We start from the raw sequence: 25,969 nt of genomic DNA on the forward strand, positions 1-25,969 counted from the left end.
TGATTTTATGTACTCAATGTCTTCAGCAAAATTGTTTCATAGAACAAGGCCTTACTTCTGGCGTTTTTAGTTTTTTGATCAATCCACCTAACAGTAAGATAAAAAAATTAGTTTTTCTTATTTTCAATATACCAGATTGCTTCCTTCAGCAAAGTTGTGGAAAATTTTAAAAGAAAAACAATTGTTGAATACTGCGATGTCCTATCTGTACGTTGGACAGGACCAAATAGTTTTTTGTGAAACACCCATCCTTAAAATCAGTTTTTTGTCTATAATTTTGTCTGTAATGGTCTTAACAATGCAAAATGTTCTAATATTTTATTCATTCAACTAAGATTCTCTCAAGACTTTAAAAAGTTATTGTTTTGACAATCATAGAAAAAGTTATAGACAAAAAACTGATTTTAAAGAAGGGTGTTCTACAAAAAACTCTATTTTGTCATGTCCAACGTACAGATAGGACATCGCAGTATTCAGCAATTATTTATCTTCCAAAATTTTCAAGAACTTTGCTGAAGGAAGCTATCTGGTATATTGAAAATTAGAAAAAATATTTTTGTTATCTAACTGTTAGGTGGATTGATCGAAAAACTAAAAACACAGAAGGCCTTATTGTTCTATGAAACAATGTTGCTGAAGACATTGAGAACATAAAATCAATTTCTTACAGTCAAATCTAGAACGATCACGATTTTTCGAGTTTTGACCACTGTGCACTGTGGGATTTTCAAATAAAACTTTTCACCAAATGCTAATGTCTTGAAATATAACCCTTGGAATGTGTAGAAACTATTTTGGAAGTCATTTCATAAAATGGTGGTTGAAAAACGTGCTTTACAATAAGTATTTTGTCGTTTTTATATTACTTCTTTGTACTTCACGACCTTCGAAAGGGCATTACTCAAAAATGAACCGTACGATGATTTTGAAATTTTGATCAGAGTTTCTGGACGTCATAACGAATCAAATGGTGTACCTAGATTCTTTGGTGCATTTTTTTTGTAATAACGGTCTGTGGGAGCACCGTGATATATTTCAAAAAAATACTCTAGTACCTATAGACTTTAATTACAAATTATTAGCTATCCGGAAATTTTTTATGCATAGAAAACGGTGTGAAAATTATTTGTGAGGTAATAATGAAAAAAAAATACATAAATTATTAAAAAAAAAGAAACTAAAAAAATTAACATCAACACATAACTTAAAATCACAAATAATCTAGATCATTTGTTGTGAAATACATCTTAGAAAACAATAAATTCTTAATATCAAAAGCATACAATATTGTTCAAAAACAAAGATGGTCAATTCCGGTCTATCCGTCATTTGGTGTGGAATTCCCCTATATTGTCGTAGTGATATCGAACTTAATCGTAATATACATCCGTATACGCAATGCCAATATACACAAAAAAAGTGTTCCCGGTTTTCTATGCAAGAATAATACATCCTAAACCACAAGCATTGAAGCACAAAGATGTCAAAAAAAAACATTCGAAGAAGGGATTTAGGCATGTGCTAGAAAAGTCGAAAAACTTCATTGCAACTCATTAGGCTCGTTAAGGTGAAACCTCATTGAATCCAAAAATGGCCGACTTCGAGTCACCACTTCGAATTTTCAAAAGCACAAGACTCGGAAATACTCATTGCGTTCCCTATGAAAATTCTATTTTATGTTTGCTTCACCACAGCAAACATAAAATAACATTTTCACAGGGAACGCATTAACTATTTCTGAGTCTTGTGCTTCCAAAAATTCGAAGTGGTGACTCGAAGTCGGCCATTTTTGGATTCAATGAGGTTTCACCTTGTGGCAAAATAAATTTTTATAATAGTTATGTGTGAGAAGTTGAGGTATATAGTATTAAAATAATATAATGACTCTATGGCAACACAATATATGTAAGCAGCTAAAACCAAACCACTATTGTTCAAGGACTTTCAAATTTGAAATCAATTCGCCTAAACGTAGACCTACGTTAAAAAATACAACTAATCTTACGTTGACAGGTCGTTTTAACCTTCGAACGCTTGCATAGCAGTGTGTGTAGTTAGGGATGAACAATAGAATAAGTCGGCACCAGTACCACCGTTCCCCGTAGTTTAATGGGTCAAAACACCATGCCGAAGACAGGGAGATTGCGAGTTCAAGTCCCGTCTGGATGCGGTATATTTTTCCAAATCTGTAGCATATTTCCAGTTCGCTTATTTTTCGCTTCCCTGCTGCACATATTGTCTGCCTTAATGAACTTGAATGTTAACGGGTAAAAGCCGTTGTTAAAAATAGAAATTAGTTCGAAAAAAAAGTCGTTTTGACCGTTTTGTATGGTAACCCATGAAGAATTCCTCATTCCTCATTCCTGAAATATGGGAAATACATATCATTCGAATCGTTTCCTCGTGTAATTTCACAGATACCTTATTTTCTATTACGACTTGGGAAACATAGGGCCTGTACTCGAAAAAAAATGCACCATTTTTATCGGTTTGTAACTATTTTGTCCGTGGGTTACAATTGATGACAAGCTAAGCATAACTAGTTCGGAGTGTATTATTTGTATGTGTAAAATATCATAACAATCGGTTCAATGGTTATTGAGATGTCATCGGAACAAGAAGAAAATCGCCAGAGAATTTCGCGCGCCGTCATGGAAAATCCCACTGCGACCCTGTGAAACCTTGGGAAGTGTTAGATTGATGTTGCGGAAGGCATAAGGAAGAAGTGAACAAATTCACCATATTTATTTTGCTCTGACAGGCCACTTTCCAATGCGGTAAACTGAGTAAACCGTACATAACAACGGGTGCCATCAATAGCAAAACTTACCGCACCGAGTGCCTCCAGAAGCGTCTGTTGCCCTTCCTGCGGCCCCACGGATGCCGAAACAATTCATATGTATTAGGTCATTCCCTGAAAGTTTCAAGAAAATTCGATATAAAGTAAATTGGCGAACACTGTTGCCTGGTGCTTTTTTTTGATTACATGCCTTATTCGTTATCACTACCAGCTGAAAAGTCTTCATCATTCGACTTTTCTAAGAAACGTCCAATTTCTTCATTCGATATTTTTTTCAATCGATTCGACACGTCAACGAAATAAAATATTTTCTTCTTTTGAAATTGTGTTGGAAATAATTCTACGAGTATTTAACAACAATAGTGTAATGAACTGTGGAATGTCATATAAACGAAAATCGCACTACAGTATAACAGGCCGAAAACGAAGCAGTCTAACCGGAAGGTCCCAAAATCAAATATCACTGCCATCTAGCGGAAAACATCTGAAGGTAGTTTTTGTCGATGCCTTAACGATCAAGCAACGTAGTGAAGGAATTTCAGACAAATATTACAATCGTTTGACGAACCGATTGAATACCCCCCCCCCCCCCCCCAAGAAAAGGGGTCGAATACGACCCCAACGTAGGTCTACGGTTGACTGATTGGAAATTGCCACCTTCAATTTTATCAGAAGAATATATTTATGACTGATTTTCAATTCGAGTATTGCAAAATTGCGAAAAAATACTATAAGATAGCTAACTCACCAATCCAGCAAATGTTTGCAGCAAATTCTGGTTCGGTTGATGGTTTAACTAGTCTTAGATTAAAAATGGATTATTACAAACTTGGTCAAAAACGCATTTTTCTGCGAAAAACCAAGATGACGGCCAAACTTTTTTTTATTTAAATCGAAGTTTTATCATTTTTCTTTATAATGTTTGATACTATTTGAGATTAACGCCAAAGTTCAACATTATAGCTTGCAAAAAAGAAAATATCTAAGACTTCAACTGTTCTAATAACTGCTACACCCATTGGTAGGTCAAAAGGGTTTGTAAATTTTGTGTTGATTTCAAATTTGGAGAACCTTGCGCAAATATGGGGCTTATACCGGTAAAAATTGCTTATGTATGTATTAAAAATGGGATATATGTCAGACACTAGCACATTGTTTGATTGTTTACCTTTACGCGGTCTCCACCAATCCTCCATATATCCTGACAGAGGTGAGGAATGGCAAGAAAAGACTGTATTTGTTATTTTATTTCAATTGATTGTACTAAGCAGAATATGAAACATTGACAATGTCGGCAACAAATACAGCGTATTCACAAATTAGAAATTAGAAAATAACTTAAATGCGAAATCCTCGTTTCTTCTGTTATATATATATATATATATATATATATATATATATATATATATATATATATATATATATATATATATATATATATATATATATATATATATATATATATATATATATATATATATATATATATATATATATATATATATATATATATATATATATATATATATATATATATATATATATATATATATATATATATATATATATATATATATATATATATATATATATATATATATATATATATATATATATATATATATATATATATATATAACAGAAGAAACGAGGATTTCGCATTTAAGTTATTTTCTAATTTCTAATTTGTGAATACGCTGTATTTGTTGCCGACATTGTCAATGTTTCATATTCTGCTTAGTACAATCAATTGAAATAAAATAACAAATACAGTCTTTTCTTGCCATTCCTCACCTCTGTCAGGATATATGCAGGATTGGTGGAGACCGCGTAAAGGTAAACAATCAAACAATGTGCTAGTGTCTGACATATATCCCATTTTTAATACATACATAAGCAATTTTTACCGGTATAAGCCCCATATTTGCGCAAGGTTCTCCAAATTTGAAATCAACACAAAATTTACAAACCCTTTTGACCTACCAATGGGTGTAGCAGTTATTAGAACAGTTGAAGTCTTAGATATTTTCTTTTTTGCAAGCTATAATGTTGAAATTTGGCGTTAATCTCAAATAGTATCAAACATTATAAAGAAAAATGATAAAACTTCGATTTAAATAAAAAAAAGTTTGGCCGTCATCTTGGTTTTTCGCAGAAAAATGCGTTTTTGACCAAGTTTGTAATAATCCATTTTTAATCTAAGACTAGTTAAACCATCAACCGAACCAGAATTTGCTGCAAACATTTGCTGGATTTGTGAGTTAGCTATCTTATAGTATTTTTTTGCAATTTTGCAATACTCGAATTGAAAATCAGTCATAAATATATTCTTCTGATAAAATTGAAGGTGGCAATTTCCAATCAGTCAACCGTAGACCTACGTTGGGGTCGTATTCGACCCCTTTTCTTGGGGGGGGGGGGGGGGGTGTATTCAATCGGTTCGTCAAACGATTGTAATATTTGTCTGAAATTCCTTCACTACGTTGCTTGATCGTTAAGGCATCGACAAAAACTACCTTCAGATGTTTTCCGCTAGATGGCAGTGATATTTGATTTTGGGACCTTCCGGTTAGACTGCTTCGTTTTCGACCTGTTATACTGTAGTGCGATTTTCGTTTATATGACATTCCACAGTTCATTACACTATTGTTGTTAAATACTCGTAGAATTATTTCCAACACAATTTCAAAAGAAGAAAATATTTTATTTCGTTGACTTGTCGAATCGATTGGAAAAAATATCGAATGAAGAAATTGGACGTTTCTTAGAAAAGTCGAATGATGAAGACTTTTCAGCTGGTAGTGATAACGAATAAGGCATGTAATCAAAAAAAAGCACCAGGCAACAGTGTTCGCCAATTTACTTTATATCGAATTTTCTTGAAACTTTCAGGGAATGACCTAATACATATGAATTGTTTCGGCATCCGTGGGGCCGCAGGAAGGGCAACAGACGCTTCTGGAGGCACTCGGTGCGGTAAGTTTTGCTATTGATGGCACCCGTTGTTATGTACGGTTTACTCAGTTTACCGCATTGGAAAGTGGCCTGTCAGAGCAAAATAAATATGGTGAATTTGTTCACTTCTTCCTTATGCCTTCCGCAACATCAATCTAACACTTCCCAAGGTTTCACAGGGTCGCAGCGGGATTTTCCATGACGGCGCGCGAAATTCTCTGGCGATTTTCTTCTTGTTCCGATGACATCTCAATAACCATTGAACCGATTGTTATGATATTTTACACATACAAATAATACACTCCGAACTAGTTATGCTTAGCTTGTCATCAATTGTAACCCACGGACAAAATAGTTACAAACCGATAAAAATGGTGCATTTTTTTTTCGAGTACAGGCCCTATGTTTCCCAAGTCGTAATAGAAAATAAGGTATCTGTGAAATTACACGAGGAAACGATTCGAATGATATGTATTTCCCATATTTCAGGAATGAGGAATGAGGAATTCTTCATGGGTTACCATACAAAACGGTCAAAACGACTTTTTTTTTCGAACTAATTTCTATTTTTAACAACGGCTTTTACCCGTTAACATTCAAGTTCATTAAGGCAGACAATATGTGCAACATTATAGCTTGCAAAAAAGAAAATATCTAAGACTTCAACTGTTCTAATAACTGCTACACCCATTGGTAGGTCAAAAGGGTTTGTAAATTTTGTGTTGATTTCAAATTTGGAGAACCTTGCGCAAATATGGGGCTTATACCGGTAAAAATTGCTTATGTATGTATTAAAAATGGGATATATGTCAGACACTAGCACATTGTTTGATTGTTTACCTTTACGCGGTCTCCACCAATCCTCCATATATCCTGACAGAGGTGAGGAATGGCAAGAAAAGACTGTATTTGTTATTTTATTTCAATTGATTGTACTAAGCAGAATATGAAACATTGACAATGTCGGCAACAAATACAGCGTATTCACAATTAGAAATTAGAAAATAACTTAAATGCGAAATCCTCGTTTCTTCTGTTATATATATATATATATATATATATATATATATATATATATATATATATATATATATATATATATATATTATATATATATATATATTATATATATATATATATATATATATATATATATATATATATATATATATATTATATATATATATATATATATATATATATATATATATATATATATATATATATATATATATATATATATAATATATATATATATATATATATATATATATATATATATATATATATATATATATATATATATATATATATATATATATATATATATATATATATATATATTATATTTATATATATATATATATATATATATATATATATATATATATATATATATATATATATATATATATATATATATATATATATATATATATATATATATATATATATATATATATATATATATATATATATATATATATATATATATATATATATATATATTGGTATTGAATCTTCTTTAAACAACATATCTTGTCAACATCTCAGGTTACTATTAATCATTTAGGGAGTGTCCAACAAACATTACGTTACACTTTGCGGAAGTTTAATATACCGTGTAAAAATTTTTATGTTGCTGAAAATGAACTGTTGCTACTTTATTTTTATTTTCCCATAGGAAGCTCTTTTGAAAATTGAAAATATATCTATAGCAAAAACGGTTTGGGGGCCATCCACATACCACGTGGACAACTTTGGGGGGAGGCGGGAGAGGGGGGTGGGTTGGTCGTCCACGGTCCATACAAGTTTTTTAGAATTTATATGGGCAGTTGTCCACGAAGGGGGAGGGGGGGGGTCAAAATCGTTAAAAATCTGTCCACGTGGTATGTGGATGGCCCCTTGTTTGATTGGCGTAGTGTTTTCGGCAATGTAGATAACATTTTGTCCTTCCAAAAAAGAATTATGCCCCTCGAAAAACATTCATTTTTAGGCAATCTTTCATAGTGTGGTATTCTCTGAGAACTAGATCACATATGACAGCCCATTTTTAACTTGCAGAAAAAACAAAGAACGCTCACGGAAGCACTTTAACGCAGCTGTAACGCAGACTTCATTTTACATCTTCTGTGCGTTTGACGCGAGGTAGACGGCAGTGCGTCCAGTATCGCTAGGATTGCTACAGCTTGTCTATCCCAACTCTTCTGTTGACCGCAACAGATAGCTAATTAAATTTGTGATCATCGTTTGTTTTCCTCTCTACTTATCCTATCGTTACAATCACTTTATAAATGTTCATTTGTTTTCAAACTAATGCTATATCGTTTCAGGTTTAACAATAATTAATCTTCATCAATGTATTCTACAACATCATCCTCTGATTCTGAGAATTCGATTCCATTGGGGTTCGCTCTCTCATACAATCGTAAGTTGCTTGTATCGAAAACGCCCTCGAATCGACGATACGACCCTTGATAGCCATCAATATCTGAAATTATATAGCGATTACGATCAAGAACCTTCTTCACGACGTAAGGCCTTTTAAATTTAGGCTTCAGTTTACTTCTCTCCAGGCCTCAACATCGTCGAATGAAGCACCAAAAGGAGAACACGCAACCTCTTCGTCCCACTCGCTGCTACTGAAACTTCGTAAACTCAGTTCGGCTGGCGCTCGCCGAAGAGAAGATGAACACTCTTCATATTCCACACGACTGTTGCATGTGTAATCTTTTGCGTTCTGCTTTGCCTTCCGTCTTTCGGATGAAGTTAAAAACAACTTCAACTGACGAAAATATTGCTTAAAATGAATTTCTACAATCGTCGTCGTCATCTTCGTCTTCATTATCGAACTGAAGCGACTATAGTCAGCTTCAATGAAATCGCCACTTGGATGGATGAGGGTCAATTACTTCGGACAAACAAAGCGTTGCTGCTGCTGCGTTTTACGCCGTGGACATACTGGTGCGGCTTGCGTTGCAAAGACGGTTCGCCTTGCCGTGGGTTAATGTACAGCCCTACGTAGAGCTGTACATTAACCAGCGATAGGGCGAGTCGCCTTCACAGCGCAGACCGCGCCAGTATTTCCATGGCCTTAGACATATAGGAGCAGGAATAAGGACTAGGACAATTATGCTTTAAAGCTGATATATGCGATTCGCAACATATTACATATGATTTGAATGTAAACGGGACGGGACCTAATGTAAATAACACGTGCAATGAGACATGTAATATATAACGTGTAACATATAATGTATAATGTGTAACATGTAACGTGTAACATGTAGCGTGTAAAATGCTCCACGAAACGATTTGCAAAGCCCGCGACCAAATACATCAATCACAACACCCAACATGCTTGTCCTTACCTCACAGGTCAAAGCGAATAACTTGCTTCGGTTCATCGTCATCATGCAGTTGACGATAAATTTTAAATCGTCAATTGAAGCAAAATTTGCTCGAATCTGCTTTCTTCGTTGCTGCCTTGAAGCCTCAGTTCTAGCAACTGAACCTGAACCGACGGTACAAATACGCCGAAAAAGAAACGACAAAAAAAATGAAACGAGTGAAAGACGCTTGATTTGTGCTCAGTGAGAGGGAGAGCGAAACAAAACGAAGTTGATATCAAGTCGGGTTGAAGACGAAGTTGAGTTGCGTCATCGTCGCTTGACGATGCACTCATGAAGGTGAAGATTAAAGGGCCTGCTCTCTCACCAACAGGCTTCACCGACCGAATTGAAACGAGATCACCTTCGCAATATCGCGTATCAACTTTGATCATATTGTTGCTTATTATAACTTTGCAACTTCTTGATATTCTGTACAGCGTATTCTCTTATCCCGATTATATCTCTTTCGCAGTTTTCATTCTACTCTTCGACGTAAGCAATTAATCTGCAGTAAGGTTACGTTTTTGCAGTACACTGTAAAGCAAACGTGACGGTATGTCACCAATTGAACGATCAAATGTGTTATTCAACAAGTAAATTATCCCATTCCTCAGTTTGCTCTTCCACTAACTTACTGAGTAACGGCATCACTGTTCAATTATAGCGCTCTATTTGCCCATTAGCCTGGAGACAGGCCGTTGTTACTGATTGGTGTCGTATTCCGTTACCTACTACAAAGTCTGCAAACTGTTTAGACGAAAACGCGCTCCCTCTATCTGTAACCAAAGATATTGGTGCCGAATAGGCAATTAAATAAGATTTAAATGCGTCATCACCTTAACGAGTTTGTTGTTTTAGTTGGATATAGTTTCAGGTATTTTGTAAATGTATCGATTACTGCGAAAATGTGAACATTTTTACCTTTGGTTATTACTAAAGGCCCTACATGATCCGCGTGGATCATTTGGAACGGTTCATTACACTTTTCTACCGTTTGTAGAGGTCCATCTAATCTTTTTAACTTCGGGTTGAACGCAATACAAGTTATGCATTTCTCGATATGGTCCTTAAGCTTTGCTCGCATCTTTGGAAACCAATAAGATCGCTTTATAAGTTCACTTACTTTATCGATACCGAAATGTCCAAGATTGTTATGAAATTTGAACATAACCGAGACCCGGGGATATACAAAAGTAAGATTATCGCGAACATCGTAGTCTTTATTTTCACCATCATCTACAAGCGATTTTATTCTAGCTATACAGTGCTTTTTCGCTTTTATCAACAGTCGTTTTTATCACTACTCGCCAAATTCACGCTCGATTTTCTCACGGTTTTTTTCGTTTTTATCACGCTTTTTCAAGAAAAACGTTAAATGAAGAATAATGTACTTTCATTTGTAAAACCTAAATTAATCCACCAAGCGGTCAGACCCAGCCTTTCTCATTCAATTTTTTATTTGTAAAAATAGATTTACATGAACGCTTCAATCCAATAAATGTATATTCACTCTTTAGGTTCTAAAATATTGATGTTGTAATCTTTACTTATAAAAATGCAGTCAAGTCTGTCTGTTTGTTTGATCCGTATAGGCCCGAAAACTACCGAACCGATCGACGTGAAAATTTGTATGTAGGGGTTTTTGGTGCCGATAAAGGTTCCTATGATAGTTTGAGACCACTCCCTCTTCTGGAAGGGAGGGGTCCCATACAAATGAAACATAAATTTCTGCACAACTCAAGAACAAACCAGGCAAATGAAACCGAATTTGGCATGTGGATGTTTTAAGGGGTAACTAATATGTCCATAATAGTTGGATGAAACACAAATTTGTGCACATCTCGAGAACTAATCAACCAAATGGAACAAAATTTGGCAGGTAAATGTTTTTAGTGGTAACAAATATGTACATACTGGTTTGAAACCCGACTCCCTCTTTTATAAGGGAGGGATCCCATGAAAATGAAACACAAATTTCGCACAGCTCAAGAACCAATCAAGAAAATACAACCAAATTTGGTATGTGAATGTTTTTAGAGGTAACAAACATGTCCATAATGGTTTGACGCCCCTCCCTCTTCTGGAAGTACATGTTTCTTCACAAATTTCTGCACATCTCGCGAACTAATCAACTAAATGGAACCATATTGGCAGGTGAATGTTTTTAGTGGTAACAAATATGTTCCATAATCGACCTCAGACAACATTTTGGATTGTAAGATGGCAACTTCCGGTTTCTGAAAACAGCAGAAAATGACCAAATACCACCCAATATGAGTTTTTCTTTAACCAGTATGCCGTTCAAAATCCAGAAATTGTCTTCAAATGCCATTATGAAATCCAAAATGGCGACTTCCGGTGTCGGAAAAACAGCGGCAAATGACCAAATACCACCCAATATGGGTATTTCCGGAACCATAATGATGCACTGGAGCCACAAATCGACTTCAGACAACATTTTGAATTGTGAGATGGCAACTTCCGGTTTCTGGAAAACAGCCTGAAATGGACGATTCCCATTAAATATTAGTATTTCTGGAACCAGAAAGATGCACAGAAGCTAAAAATTGATCACAGACACAATCTTGAATTTTAAGATGATGACTACCGGTGTCTGGCAAACAGCCGGAAATGAAATGTTTTCGGAACCAGAATTACGTCCAGATGACAGAAATTGATTTCACAGGCAATTTTGAGGCCAAAATGACGACTTTCGGCTTCTGAAAAACAGTCCAAAGTGACCAAATATCACCCAATATGAGTTTTTCTTTAACCAGTATCCTAAATACCATTTTGAAATCCAAGATGGCGACTACCGGTTTGTGAAAAACAGCCAAAAATAAACAAATACTATCCAATATGAGTATCTCTGGAACCAGAATGATGCAAGGAGCTAACAATTGACTTCAGGCACCATTTTGAATTGCTAAATGGCAACTTATAGGCAACAGTCGGAAATGACCGAATAATACTCAATATGGATATTTCCGTAAACGTGATGATGCATAGAAACCAAACATTGACCCTGGACACTATTTTGAATTTGAAGACGACCACTTTTAGTTTCTGGAAAACAACCAAAAATACCTCCCAACATGGGTATTTCCGGTTTTAGATTGATGCCAGAAAGTCTGCTGATAATGACAGAATACCACCCAATATGAATATATTCAGAATTAAGCGATGTACAGAAGCCAAAAGACGAGGATGTTGTCATTTCGATAAAACCAATCATTTCAAACGATTTGTTATTTGACTTTGATCATATCCTATGGACGATTCGTCGTGCATTTGCAGACTTCAAACAAACCGCAAGGAATCAATGAACTTGGAACGTTCAAATAGTACGACACCACATTTAAATTATGTTGAAGCCACATATATCGATCAAAGCAGGTATAGCTTTCAATAGTCTTTGAATTTCTCTTCTTTCCATAACTATTGAGCCACATATCAAACTGTTATGAAGTTTGTTATTTGTAAGTTTGAGAGATGACTCGTTCGTATGACACTAGTTATGTTCAAATAAGTCATGTAATCTTTGAGATAATAGACTTTCGTTGTTTTATTAACAATTTAATACATAACGGTTGCTTAAGTTCGATTATAATCAAATGAAATGGGAAAGTGTAGGGCAGCCAAACTTTGAAACCACGTGTTCAATCATAATTCATCAGTTAACCTTTAACTAGCCCGCTCATCTGATAATAATATTGATCAAATCGGTTGTGTAGTTTCTGAGATAATGAAGTTTCTTGATTTTCACAAGTCGGCACATTACAAATGAAGTTTCAGTTCGATTACAGTAAAATTCATTAGGGTCTTCTGAGGCAACTAGACCATTCTTTTGACACTAATTTTGTGGCAATCGGGTCGGCCATCTCTGAGAAAAGTAAGTGTGTCCAAGTAGTCCTCGGAATATGTTCCTTTGCATAGCTGGATTTCACATTTCTAAACATAACAGGCAAAGTAATAGTCCGATTGCAAAACAAATCAATAGGGTCTTATGGGGCAACTAGACCTTCCATTTGACACTAATTTTATGAAAATCGGTACAGCCATCTCTGAGAAACATGAGTGAGATTAAACAGTCTTCAGAACACGTTTCTTTTCAATACTTTTGAACCACAAGTTCAATCGTTATGAAATTCAAAACTTAAGGGTTTTCTAGGTAGCCCGTTCTTTTGAGACCAATTTTGTTCAGATCGGTTGTGTAGTTTCTGAGATATTGATGTTTCATGATTTTCACATTTTTAAACATAACCTCTAAACTAAAAATCCGATTACAATAAAATTCAATAGGGTCTTATGGAGCAACAAGACCGTTCATTTGCAATTAATTTCATGAAAATCGGTCCAGCCATCTCTGAGAAAAGTGAGTGAGAATAAAAATCTGCACACACACACACACATACACACACACACACATACAGAAAATGCTCAGCTCGTCGAGCTGAGTCGAGTGATATATGCCATTCGGCCCTTTGGAGCACTTTTATACTTTCGGTTTTGCAAGTGATTGCTATACCTTTCTAGGAGAAAGGCAAAAGTGTATTCGAAACATCATTTTCACTTGTGCCTTGTGTCCTTGCATATGTATAGTTTTATGAACTCAATTTATTCGATCAATTTTCTGAGGCAACCAAGTGTCATATCTGTTACAAATAATTTGTGTCATAATTTCAAGAAAAACGAACCGTGAAATACGTATTTCATTGACTTTGAAGTAAAAATTACGTATTATTGGAGCAGTTGAGAAAAAAGATCTATTAACAACTCAAATAGCCCTACAGTTTGGTCCTCGTAGAGTGTGAATTTAAATTTTATAAAATCTGGCGGTTCCACAATTTCACATAAACAAACATTAGACTTTGCTAGCTATGCTAAAGAATGGGCAGTACAGATAATATTGATATTGCATGTATAACAGCCGTGAGAAAGTTCGTGAAAATGCAATGGAGAAAAATATCATAAACTAACCTTTTCTTGTTTCTTCATTTGTATCTTGAACTTATATTCCATTCAATCATAAAAGTGCATCATTTTACTCGAAATATCATAAATTTCAATTGAATCCAACACAAAAAAATTAAATTTTTATCATTTCGCTAAATTCACGGTTTCGCCAAATTCACGGTAAAATTTTTTTTGACCGTGATAAAATCGAAAAAGCACTGTATTAGTGTATTCGTATCCGTGATCTGATTAACATGCAACGCGTTTTCGAAAATGTTATTCAACTCTAGATCTTCGTCGATTGCGTAACAGCTCATCCACGACAACGCATCGACACGCTGCATCTTCGGACCCGCGCGATGCTCGATTTCGAAATCAAACTGATCTAAGAATAATGTCCAACGATTTTGGCATTGACTTCCTTTTTAGCAAGGGAAGCTTTCAACGAATTGCAGTTGGTAACACGTTTGGTAGACACGAAATCTTGTAACACTATACACGATCGCCAATGTTTCTAGTTCGAACGAATGTAAAACCGAATTGGCCGCTGTCGTTTTACGAAAAAAATACATTACTGCAATTGGGTTTCCAACGCTGGCGAATAGATGCTCAAAACGGGTTTTGATATTAACGCGCTTTCAATATTTCAAAAGCCTCGAAAAGCTTTGCTTCAAAATTGAATCTTTTATCGTGCCTGTTCGTCAACTCATATAACGGATTCGCAGTTTGGTTGAAACGGCAGATAAATTTCCGAAAGTAGCTCATCAAACCTGAAAATCGTTGCAGTGCCTTTTCAGTTGTCGGAACTGGAGAGTTCATATGATATGATGAAGGAAGGACGAATACTATTATGAAAAACCTCATAACCTAGAAATCCTATTTTCGTTTTGAAGTAGAATACTTCTCTCAGGAAGTTCGGCTACATAGGGATGTGAAATGAAAATCTAAAACCGAAAAAATTGAAAAATATGTCCAATTTCAAATGTTAAAAAATCGGTTAGTTTTCGATGGATTTCCTTCGTTCTTGTAGCAATTGATTGGAAATTCTTCTGAGATTTTTCCCAAAAGAAGATAATTGTAATTTTATTATTCACCCTTTTGCACTATTGAAAATAGTCAAGCCTTGTCAAAACGAAAAATTCGACCTCTGATTGGTCGTTATATGATTGCTTCCCAAGCACGGTCGACAGAATCATATACCTTGCAATTTAAAACATGCTATTTGGCCTATATAAGAGCCTGTTTCAGCCGAAGCCGCTCATAATAGTTCTAGACAGCAGCAACAGCAGTCGTCCTCCCTTAACAGAAGCAGTGCAGTGGATACCAGCGATGGCGGAAAGCGGCCACAGCTGTGGCATAGCAATGGATATCGCACTAGTTGCAGCGGACTCCAGCAACGATAGCAGCTGGGCCAGCTGATGCAGGGACAGTGGATACCAATGGCAGCGTATAGCAGCCACAACTATGGCATGGCTATGGATAGCGAACTAGTTGCAGCGGATTTCAGCATGGATAGCGGCTGATGCAGTGAGGCATTTTAGTCTCTGTGCGATAGTGGGCACTAGTAAGTGGGCACTAGTAAATGCATTCAATGAAAAGTTAAGCTTTTCACTGTTTATTTTATCACAAGGAATATTTTATTCATACTGTCAGTGATAACGCAAAGATGTGATCGGCATCTTATCCGATACTAAAATGAACAACAAATTTTCCTTTTCAGGATGAAATAAAAACTTGATTGAAGAGTTAATATTATTAATTTACATTGTTAAATTTGTAAAAGTTATAAATTTTACTTCATTTCCGTGTCTCAAAACGTACTGAATTATCTTTTCCAAAAAAATTTCATCTCAAAATTTAAAAATTGTCAAGCCCCAACCATGATAAGCAAATTACTATATTATTAAAAATGTTCAATCCCTGATGAAGCGCAAAATTCGATTGATTTGATCAGTCAACGTTTATTTACTAGAAAAAATGACTGACACGCAAGCAGACGGGTTATCTTTTATGTAAAAGTATTCTACTTCAACCTTGCGGTCGTGGCTTTGCACACAACCCTCCTGTTATTTATGAGAGAACCGTCTTTAAGTTCAACTGTATATGAGATGAGATGATCTGATAAAGTTTGAAATATTCGCGGAAGCAAATCAAGATTAACATTAACATTAGTTGAACTCAGCAGTATATCGTCTATAAACGTAATTATTTCGCCGGATCGAATAAATTCATCTAAAACTATCTCGAAAATATTGCGGGAGAATTCGCACAACCGAACGGTAGTTTATTGAAATCATATTGACCACTCTCTGTTATAAACGACGTATACTTCTTCGAATCTTCGGCAATATTAACGTGATAAAAACCATTTTTCATATCGTGCGAGGTAAAATAAGTAAAACGATAACTTCCACATATTATTCCTTTGGCTAGCAAATCATCAACAATTCATGTTGACGCAGAAAACGCCCAGCTGACCACCCTAGCTACTTTTAGTACTCGAGGCGTTGCGTCGCCTGATCAAGCGACGCGCCAGTTCAACTGACAGACGCCACGATCATGAGCCTTAGCTGACCGTTGGTCGGCTTCGATCGAGTCTTCTTGATCCAGCAGTCAACCTGGATGGACGTTAAGTTAAAAGAAGTAAAGTAAAATAAAATCAAGTTTGAAAAGTTGTAAAGCAGTGAAGTAATAAAAATAAAAGGCAAACCGAATTGTAAGTTACGAAATAATCAAATAATGTTTAAAATTAAAGTTTATAAATTTCATAGTTGAAGCTACAATATATGCTGTCGAAACAGACTCGCCATTGTTTTATTTCCTGCGATCCTCAACAATCTTCAAAATTCGTTTCCATTGTGGACAAAATGGCGTCAGCACATGGAGAGCAACCGAATAAAGATGCCAACTGTAGAGCTTGCCAGCGTCCTGACGATGCAGAGGATATGGTCCAGTGTGACCACTGTGATTGCTGGCAACATTTCACATGCGCGGGAGTGAGTGACGACGTAACGAACCGTTCTTGGGCGTGCGGCAAATGTAATGCCATGGAAGCTGGTGAAACTATCTCGCTTAGATTTTAAAATATTGATCAAAGAGTATTTTTTATATGAGACATTTAACTTTCAAGGCAAAACGAATGGCACGGAAAGCCATGTGTTATACATCAATCGACTCAAATCAATGAACTGAACAATTTCTGTATGTATGTTTATGTGTGCCTCTATGTATGTATGAGTAAATATGTTGTTTATATGTATAACGTATGAGGAAAAAAATACGAACAAACTTTCAATTCTAAACTAAAATCTTGCGCAACTTATTTTTCTATACTTGTTTGTTTATTCAAGTAACGTAACTTATTAACAAACCTCATAGGAAAAACACAGCTGCACATCGCGCTGATTTCCTGGTCCTCTTGGGTACTTGCTCTATAGCTTCCTGAATTTCGGATGTTTCAATTGTTTTGAGCTCCTTCTTGATTTTTCTATCAAACAATCGACGTTTTTAGCTCTGTACCCTTTATAATAGACCATTGGCTTCAAATTTGCTCAGAAAGTTTCAATAAACTGCAGCTGTGGCACATTTTGAGGATTATATTCTTTCGGAATAAACCCGATATTGCCTTGCCGCAACTCCGATGAAGTTGCATTAGCATAGTGTCCAGTGTGACAATGCAAGGTCTGGCTAAAACACTACTTTGTCATTTTTATGGTACTTATATTCTAATTTCCAAACCCACTTCATGCAGATACTAATTCACCGTTTTTCAGATTGATCGATATTTATTGCCCAGCTAGCGATATGATTTCGCCGACCGATCAGGCGTTTCTGCTCTTAATTTCGCTCGAACTTTGCTCAATTGCAAAGTTTGTTTCTGTCCGGAATCAGATTTTCTTTTGAAGGTAGTTCCATTCTCGAAGAGTTTGACAATAATGTATATAAATGTTTTTTTTTTTATATCCAAGATCTTTTAAATAGTGGAACACTTCACTTTTAGATTTTTCTTTATTTCGCTCACAAAAATTGCAAATCAATTTACGACGGTCTTCTTCTGACAACGCCGTTTTCTCAACAAAGCGTCACTTGACAGAATCGACTGGTCGTGTTACCAGTTATATAAATCTTCATTTTGTGAAAAAGGATTTTTCGATTTGTGCAGCACTTCGAAATCGTAGACCAATTTAAAAGTTGTTCGGATTTTTTTCCTCACACGTTAGTATGTCAGAATCGAACCAAAAAAAAAAAATAACAGAAAAAAACACTCATTTTACAGAACGCATCTTCTGATTTCAATGTTCAATTGAAAACCCTAGAGCTTTTTGAAAATCATACTGAGTGTGATTTTTGTTGGTTATTTGAACTGTAGAATTTTGACCAAAGTGTATTTAAGACATGGGATACTTTACTTTTTGGATAATTTCTCTCCTTCTTCCTGCTCTCTTTTCTTCTCTATCCCTCTATTTTTTTTCTCGTATCGCTATTTTTATTTCTCAAACGAAATCAACAATTATTGACAACTTTGCATAATTTTTACACTCTTCATAGTGCGTCTCAACTGCTGTAAATAAATTACCGTTTAGCTTTTTCTCAAAAATTTGAATTAGATTACAGATAGATTGCTATGCTCATTTAGTTCGTTTTCTCGCTTGCGAAGCTTTGGTCCTCACTTTCTTTAAAATATGTATTGAATTGTACGTTGAACCCAAATTTGCGAAGAATAAGAAATTTATACAGCTTTCGTGAGCCAAGCATTGTAGCAAAATCTGATCTCACAGTGTGCACATGTAACACAATTGGCGGGCGATGCAGATATTTTGAAAAGCTTTACCAAATATGTAAAGACCTATTTACGTATGAATGTGTTAGTACAACCGTTGAGGGAAACATAAATAAATTACTGTTTTGTTTGCAACGATACGTTTTAAACTCGTGACCAGGAATCTAAAGTAGCTGGTGAACGTAATCGGTAAAATAAGGAAAAAGTGTTAAAAAATTGTGAACATCAAGATGCGATGATTTACAGTTTAGATGTAACTAAAGCCACTTTACACGGCTATCACCGTTTACCAGTATGCACTATGCTCATGTAAGATATAAATATTGCTTTCTAATTTAAGACTAAGTGCAAACAGTGTATCCATGTTATTCCGCTTCTCGTTATCGCAGCAAGTTTTATAAAGTCTTTATTTCGGATTTTATCATACAGCCTAGGCCTCCGAAAATAATACTGTTCTCGACTACATTCTGAAAATCCAAAATTCTCAAATGTCGTAATAAACCTTTATTTTCGGATAATGCATTTGAGATAGAATTAAATTGACAACTTTCATCAATAGTTATATTTGTTTCCTGTAGAACAGCGGTTCTCAACCTTTTTTTGTACGCGTACCCCTTGGCGATATTTTCCAATCAATTGTACCCCCTGGCTTGGTAGATCATGTTGTGGTAGTCTTGTTCAGATTCATGTTGTGGTAGTCTTGTTCAGATTCAAAATTGAAGTATGATTTGTTTGATTGCAACAGTCATGTTTTTAGAGCAAGTTCGAACAACAAATGAAGTAGGGTAACGGGGGTATTTTGTGGTAGTCTTGTTCAGATTCATGTTGTGGTAGTCTTGTTCAGATTCAAAATTGAAGTATGATTTGTTTGATTGCAACAGTCATGTTTTTAGAGCAAGTTCGAACAACAAATGAAGTAGGGTAACGGGGGTATTTTGGGAAGTGTTCGCACAGTTCATTAAAAACAAACACAATTTTTCAACATAAATACCTTTTCTATTATACCATTGTTAAAGGCTAATTGTCTATTTTAATATACACCGTTCAACAATGCAATATATTGAAAAATATCCTAGAAATATCGAAATTTCTACGAAGCACTAAGAACATATTTTGGTCTACCAAATTTTTACTTTGGCCCACCTTTATTTCTACAGACGTGTATGGAAATAGTTCGGACTAATTATATTTAAGATCATCATCTGTATTTTTAGAGCAAAAATAGTGGGTTTGAGGAGAACATCCCTCTGCTGTATTTTTTTGTAAATTTTAGGCATCTAAAAATGAAATGATTTGGCTTATAGCGGTTTGACAGGCATTCTCATCTAATTTCATATCGTTAAATGTGATAAATTAAAAAGTAATTACCTGTAAATTGTCACAAGCTGCTTCTTTGTTCACGTGCAACGGCCGAACGGTAATCAAAGAGATGTCAAAACTTGGCATGGCCAAAATATGTTTGCTTCAGAAAGAGGCAAATATATTTCGGCCATGCGTTTAACCACTTTTTCAACTTTTTTAAACATGTTAGAGTATACTAACTGTTTCTATGGCATTTTATTGATGTTACTACAAGAACGAATTGTTTCAAAAGCATACATATTTATTACAATAGCTTCCGGACGTTGACTTGTATATTACCACTTCCTCTTGACTTTGGGTTGACTCAGCCATGACTTTGAGCCAGTTTTTCGCCGAAAATTATAGTGTAGTATGATTCTTAGGTGTGTTATTCAATGTTGCATGCATAGTTTTCTAATATTCATTGAATTTATCAGATAAAATGCGTGAAATGTTACCGGGTGGGCCAAAATATGCATGTGGGCCAAAATACCCCCATTACCCTACTATTAAGAAAAATTGGTTTGTTCGCCATTACTGATTTTTCTTTCGCGTACCCCCTGAAGGCTCTCGCGTACCCCTTGGGGTACGCGTACCCCAGGTTGAGAACCGCTGCTGTAGAATTCTAAACTATAAGTTTTCGAGAGCAGGTTTGTAGAAGTTTGCTTCAATTCGTAAAAAATACGTGCTGATTCATAATTCTAGGTCCTGCGATTTCTGAAAATAAAGCGAATGTGGTATTCAAACCTGGATTATGGGGAACCAAAATATTAGAACAGCATTGAATTAACATACATATTTGCTGTTCTAATATGAAATCAGCCTCATAGTAAACTATTTCCCCACGTTCGATCATTTAAAAAAAAATTAAGTTGCTTCTAGCCAGCATTCAAAAGTTGGTTTTCGATCGAAAAAATCAGATTCGCATACTCCAATGATAACATCTATAATATTTGCGAAAACCACGACAAGCTTTAACTCAATTATCATGTTTGGTTCACCCTCTGAAAACTATCTTTTAAACTCATTTCATTAATTATTTAATTTGGACTTACGTTGGTATACGATTTGTGATTTACTGGTCTAATAAATATAAAGTGATAGTTAGTATAACAAAGGTTTCTGCACCACTAGGTGGATTAATGCAGGTTTTCAATCATCAACAAGTCAATTTTTGTTGTCAGCCATATTGTAAGGTTAAGTTTGAGCTCTTTCTCTCTAGGCTCTAAAATGGTACGAACCTACCACAAGGCCAGTAGTTCCAGGAAATATACGATAGTTTCAGATACACATTTGCGGGAATTTCTCAACAAAGTTAAAACCGGAGATATGTCCGTCAAATGCAGTCAGCTGACTCTCTACAACATGCTCTCCGATTCGCACCAAAGAAAACCAAAAGAATTGCCTAAAATAGGTCTTTATGTTAATACTTTAAAAAAGACATATACGTATTTTTGTATAAAATCCTATTGATTTCTGTTCAAAGTAGCCCCCAGCTGGCACCATCAAACAACTTTGTAATATTCATATGAACTTTTTTTTTAATTTCTCAACGAATTCAACTGCTAAATCAATGTTTTTAGCATACTTTTCTGCGTTTAATATAAGTGAAAACCATTGAGTTCAGTTCATCAAAATAGGAGTTACAATTACTTAAAGTAGAAAAACTTGGAAGTGGAAGTGTCAAAAGAACCCATGAACGACTCTACTAAGTAAACTTTAGCGTTAATTGTATATTTGATAATATTGTATATTATCAAATATACAATTTTTATATTATTTATTTTTTTTTTTTTATAAATAGTTTATATATATTATATTATTATTTTTTTTATTATATTTTTTTTATAAATAGTTTAGTTATCAAAATAATCAAAAGGCAAGGCGAAGTTTTCATATATAGAACATTCAAGCATCTCAAACTTTGATTGTGACGTCATTCAGTATCCGGAAAAAACATGAAAATCTGGAAGAGATGAATCAAAAATAACTGGTCCTCCTCCCCAGACTCTATTCTTGTGGTCTATACCTGGGAGGGAGGAACGGATACGAAGCTGTGTGAGTGTCAAAACTGAACCAGAATGAGCTGTCATTGAATGTCAATTTGAACCAAAAAAAGCATTTTTTTGCGATGAGTATTGTTATAACTGAAGGGTATCGCGTTGCTAAAAAAATATTCATCGCAAACAGTTTTTGTATTCATTGTCGTTTTACAAAATATTTTGGTTTGTTTTTACGTAAAACAATAAATTTCATAAGCTTTAAGTAGAAAAAATAGCAGAAGAAAGGAACCAAGAATGGACCATATAAATTTTTGAGAATTCATTCAAACACGATTCTCAATGGCGTGGACGTGTTTCTTAGGACATATTACGCACGTCCAAACATGTTTCTGTCTCGGTATTCATATACAATCGCTACATGCATTCACTACTGATACCGTTCATTAGGGTGGTAATGACTTGTATGGGAAAAATTGTCCTTCGTTGCATTTAGAAGTTCGTTCAGTCGAAAAGACAAACTTTAACCGATCGATTTTTTCCTTTTTTTGTTTTTGGATAACTCCAGATCTCGATGTTTCATGCATTTTTAAGACATTTGGCATCAAAATGTTTTGATATTCAGAAATTTATGAACTACCTGTGCTTTTTTTTTTCATAATGCTTTCGTGTTCCCGGAGTCAGATTGAGCTGAAGTTTAGTATAGGTTTTTTTTAAGGCGAAAATATTGAGCCCTGCTTCTAAACGAAATTCGAAAAGGCGATTTTTATTGCCACCCTACTGTTCATGTACCAGACATATTGACAATGAGACAGACAATATATATTCCTCCCAGAGCACAGGTTGAGCAACGGCTGCGATTTGATTTAATAGAACATCTTCCCTCCCCACGTTTGATATAGGGAGATTTTAACTCTCACGGCAAGGCTTGGGGTTCCCCTTCTAATGATAACCGTTACTGTTTGATATATAACCTTTGCGACGACTTCGACATGACAATATTAAACAACGGGGATATGACACGCGTTCCGAAACCTCCAGCACGCCCCAGTGCTTTAGATTTATCTTTATGTTCAACATCGCTACGGTTGGATTGCATATGGAAGGTAATCCTTGATCCCCACGGTAGCGATCATTTGCCTATTCAAATTTCAATTGATAATGGTTCAACTCACACGCGATCAGTTGATATTCCGTATGACCTCACACGGAATATCGATTGGAAGTTATACGAGGAAATGATTTCAGAAGCAGTCGAGTCGATTCAACATCACACACCACTTGAAGAATACAACCTCCTCGCGGGCTTGATTCTCGACGCCGCGTTGCAAGCCCAAACGAAGAAATATCCCGGCGTGACGATCGAAGAACGGCCTCCCACTCCGTGGTGGGACAAAATCCATCGCGTTTAAGGCCTTCTTTTGGGACAAAGGTAAACCCGACGACTTTAAGCGGTATTCGGAGCTTTAGACCAAGTTTAAAAGCTTGGTCCGAGCAAAGAAACGCGGATATTGGCGTCGGTTCGTAAACGAAACGTCGAGGGAGACATCGATGAGAACTCTGGAACACAGCACGAAGAACGCGAAATCGTATAACGGCCAACGAAAGCGAGGAGTCTTCAAGTCGGTGGATATTTAATTTTGCCAGGAAAGTATGTCCGGATCTCTGTTCTTGCGTAAAACTTTGTTCGTGATACGTCTCCGGGCCACGACGCGATAGAATCACCTTTTACGATGGCAGAATATTCAGTTGCCCTCGTGTCCTGTAACAATAACGCACCTGGGTTAAATAGACCCGGCACTGCCAAGAGGCGCTTATTAAATTTATTCAATAAGTTCCTGGAGCAGAATATTGTACCACAGGATTGGAGGCAAGTGAAGGTGATCGCCATCCAAAAACCGGGAAAACCAGCTTCTGATCACAACTATCTCCGGAGCAGACTAAGATAGTAGTTTTTTCTAGGAAGCGCGAGCCAACTCAGCTCCACTTACAGTTAATGGATGAAACGATTTCTCAAGTTTTTGTATAAATACCTTGGTGTCTGGTTCGATTCGAAAGGCACCTGGGGATGTCACGTTCGGTATTTGATGAAAAAATGTCAACAGAGAGTGAATTTTCTCCGGACAATTACTGGATCATGGTGGGGCGCCCACCCAGGAGACCTCATAAGGCTTTACCAAACAACGATATTATCGGTGCTTGAGTACGGATGTTTCTGTTTCCGCTCTGCTGCAAATACCCATTTAATCAAGCTGGAACGATTGCAGTATCGTTGTTTGCGTATTGCTTTAGGTTGCATGCATTCGACCCATACGATGAGTTTGGAAGTTTTGGTGGGCGTTCTCTGATTGAAAGACCGCTTTTGGGATCTGACTACTCGTATTCTCATCAAATGCGAGGTTTTGAACCCCTTGGTAATTGAAAATTTCGATAGGCTAGTTGAACTTAATTCTCAAACCCGTTTCATGACTGTGTATTTCAATCACATGTCTCAAAGAATAAATCCTTCATCATACACCTCCAATCGTGTCAATTTGTTAGATACTTCTGTTTCTACTGTTTTTCGATACATCCATGATGGAAGAAACTCGTGGAATGCCGGATCACTTACGCATACAGCAGATACCTAAATAATTCGTTAACAAATATGAAAACATCAACCGCGATTAAAACGCATTGTCGATACTGACGGATCACTGCTCAATGGGTCCACTGGCTTCGGTATACTCAACAATAATTTTACCGTCTCCTACAAGCTCGATAATCCTGCTTCTGTTTACGTCGCAGAATTGGCTGCAATTCAGTATACCTTAGGGATTATTGAAAAATGCCCACAGACCATTACTTCATCTTTACGGACAGTCTCAGTTCTATTGAGGCTCTCCGATCGATAAAGGATGTAAGGCACTCTCCGTATTTCCTGGGGAAAATACGGGAACATACTTATGGATACCCTCAGGGCCCGAGGAATACAGCCCTATGTGCCAGTTCGTGATATCCTCGCTCAGCGAAACTTTCCATACATGCTACTTCTAACAGTTACCGTGGTAAACTGGAAAGTACCTACAGGCTCATGTGCCTGAGAGTTGCGAGTGCGTATCGTATGGTGTCATACGATGCAATCTGTGTCTTGTCCGGCATGATGCCTATCAGCATCGCCATCAAGGAGGACAGATAGTGTTTCGACCAACGTGACACAAGGGGCATACGAGGTACCAGAATGTCATTCTTGATGCTCCGCTGGCAGCAGGAATGGTCCAACTCCACAAAGGGCAGATGGACGCACCGACTCATACCGGAGATATTCGGCTGGGTCGGGGAACGACATGGTGAAGTGAACTTTCACCTGACACAAATCCTGTCAGGCCATGGTTGTTTCAGGCAATATCTGCACAGGTTCGGATACGCGGGGTCTCCCATGTGTCCCGACCTCGAGTGCGTGGAGACTGCTGAGCATGTCTTCTTCGTATGCCCCCGTTTCGTAAGAGCGAGGAGCGACATGATGGCTGTGAGCGGGCCTGGCACTACTCCAGACAATCTAGTCCGGAGGATGTGCGACGACCCGGACATCTAAAACGGGGTCTGTGCGGCCGCCTCTCAGATTGTTCTGGAGCTGCAACGTGTGTGGCGGGTCAACCACCAACACGCCAGTGGTAGCTAGTTAGCAGTCTCCAGGTAGTTAGCTCGGAGGTTATAAGAGTAAAGAGGGTGCATCACGCACAAAAGCCACTCCCCGACGTAATAC

At 36.3% G+C, this 25,969-nt stretch overlaps 1 protein-coding gene across 24 annotated transcripts in view; it reads right to left on the reverse strand.

Annotated features, from left to right (window-relative positions):
* Positions 1 to 25,969, reverse strand: part of LOC129725826 (cytoplasmic dynein 1 intermediate chain) — a 74,376-nt gene that overhangs the window by 45,423 nt on the left and 2,984 nt on the right. For 11 of the 24 annotated variants that reach the window (XM_055682222.1, XM_055682196.1, XM_055682177.1 and 8 more), the window contains exon 5: positions 2,831 to 2,914. The exons of 5 other annotated variants lie outside the window; for them this stretch is intronic. In XM_055682222.1, the coding sequence (XP_055538197.1) occupies positions 2,831 to 2,914 (84 nt within the window). Of the gene's footprint in view, positions 1 to 2,830; positions 2,915 to 3,968; positions 4,032 to 25,969 lie in introns of all 24 variants that reach the window. 8 more of the 24 variants (XM_055682274.1, XM_055682258.1, XM_055682204.1 and 5 more) reach the window with 2 other exon arrangements.

Source organism: Wyeomyia smithii, chromosome 1 (assembly GCF_029784165.1).
Source record: "Wyeomyia smithii strain HCP4-BCI-WySm-NY-G18 chromosome 1, ASM2978416v1, whole genome shotgun sequence".
Lineage (NCBI taxonomy): Eukaryota > Metazoa > Arthropoda > Insecta > Diptera > Culicidae > Wyeomyia > Wyeomyia smithii.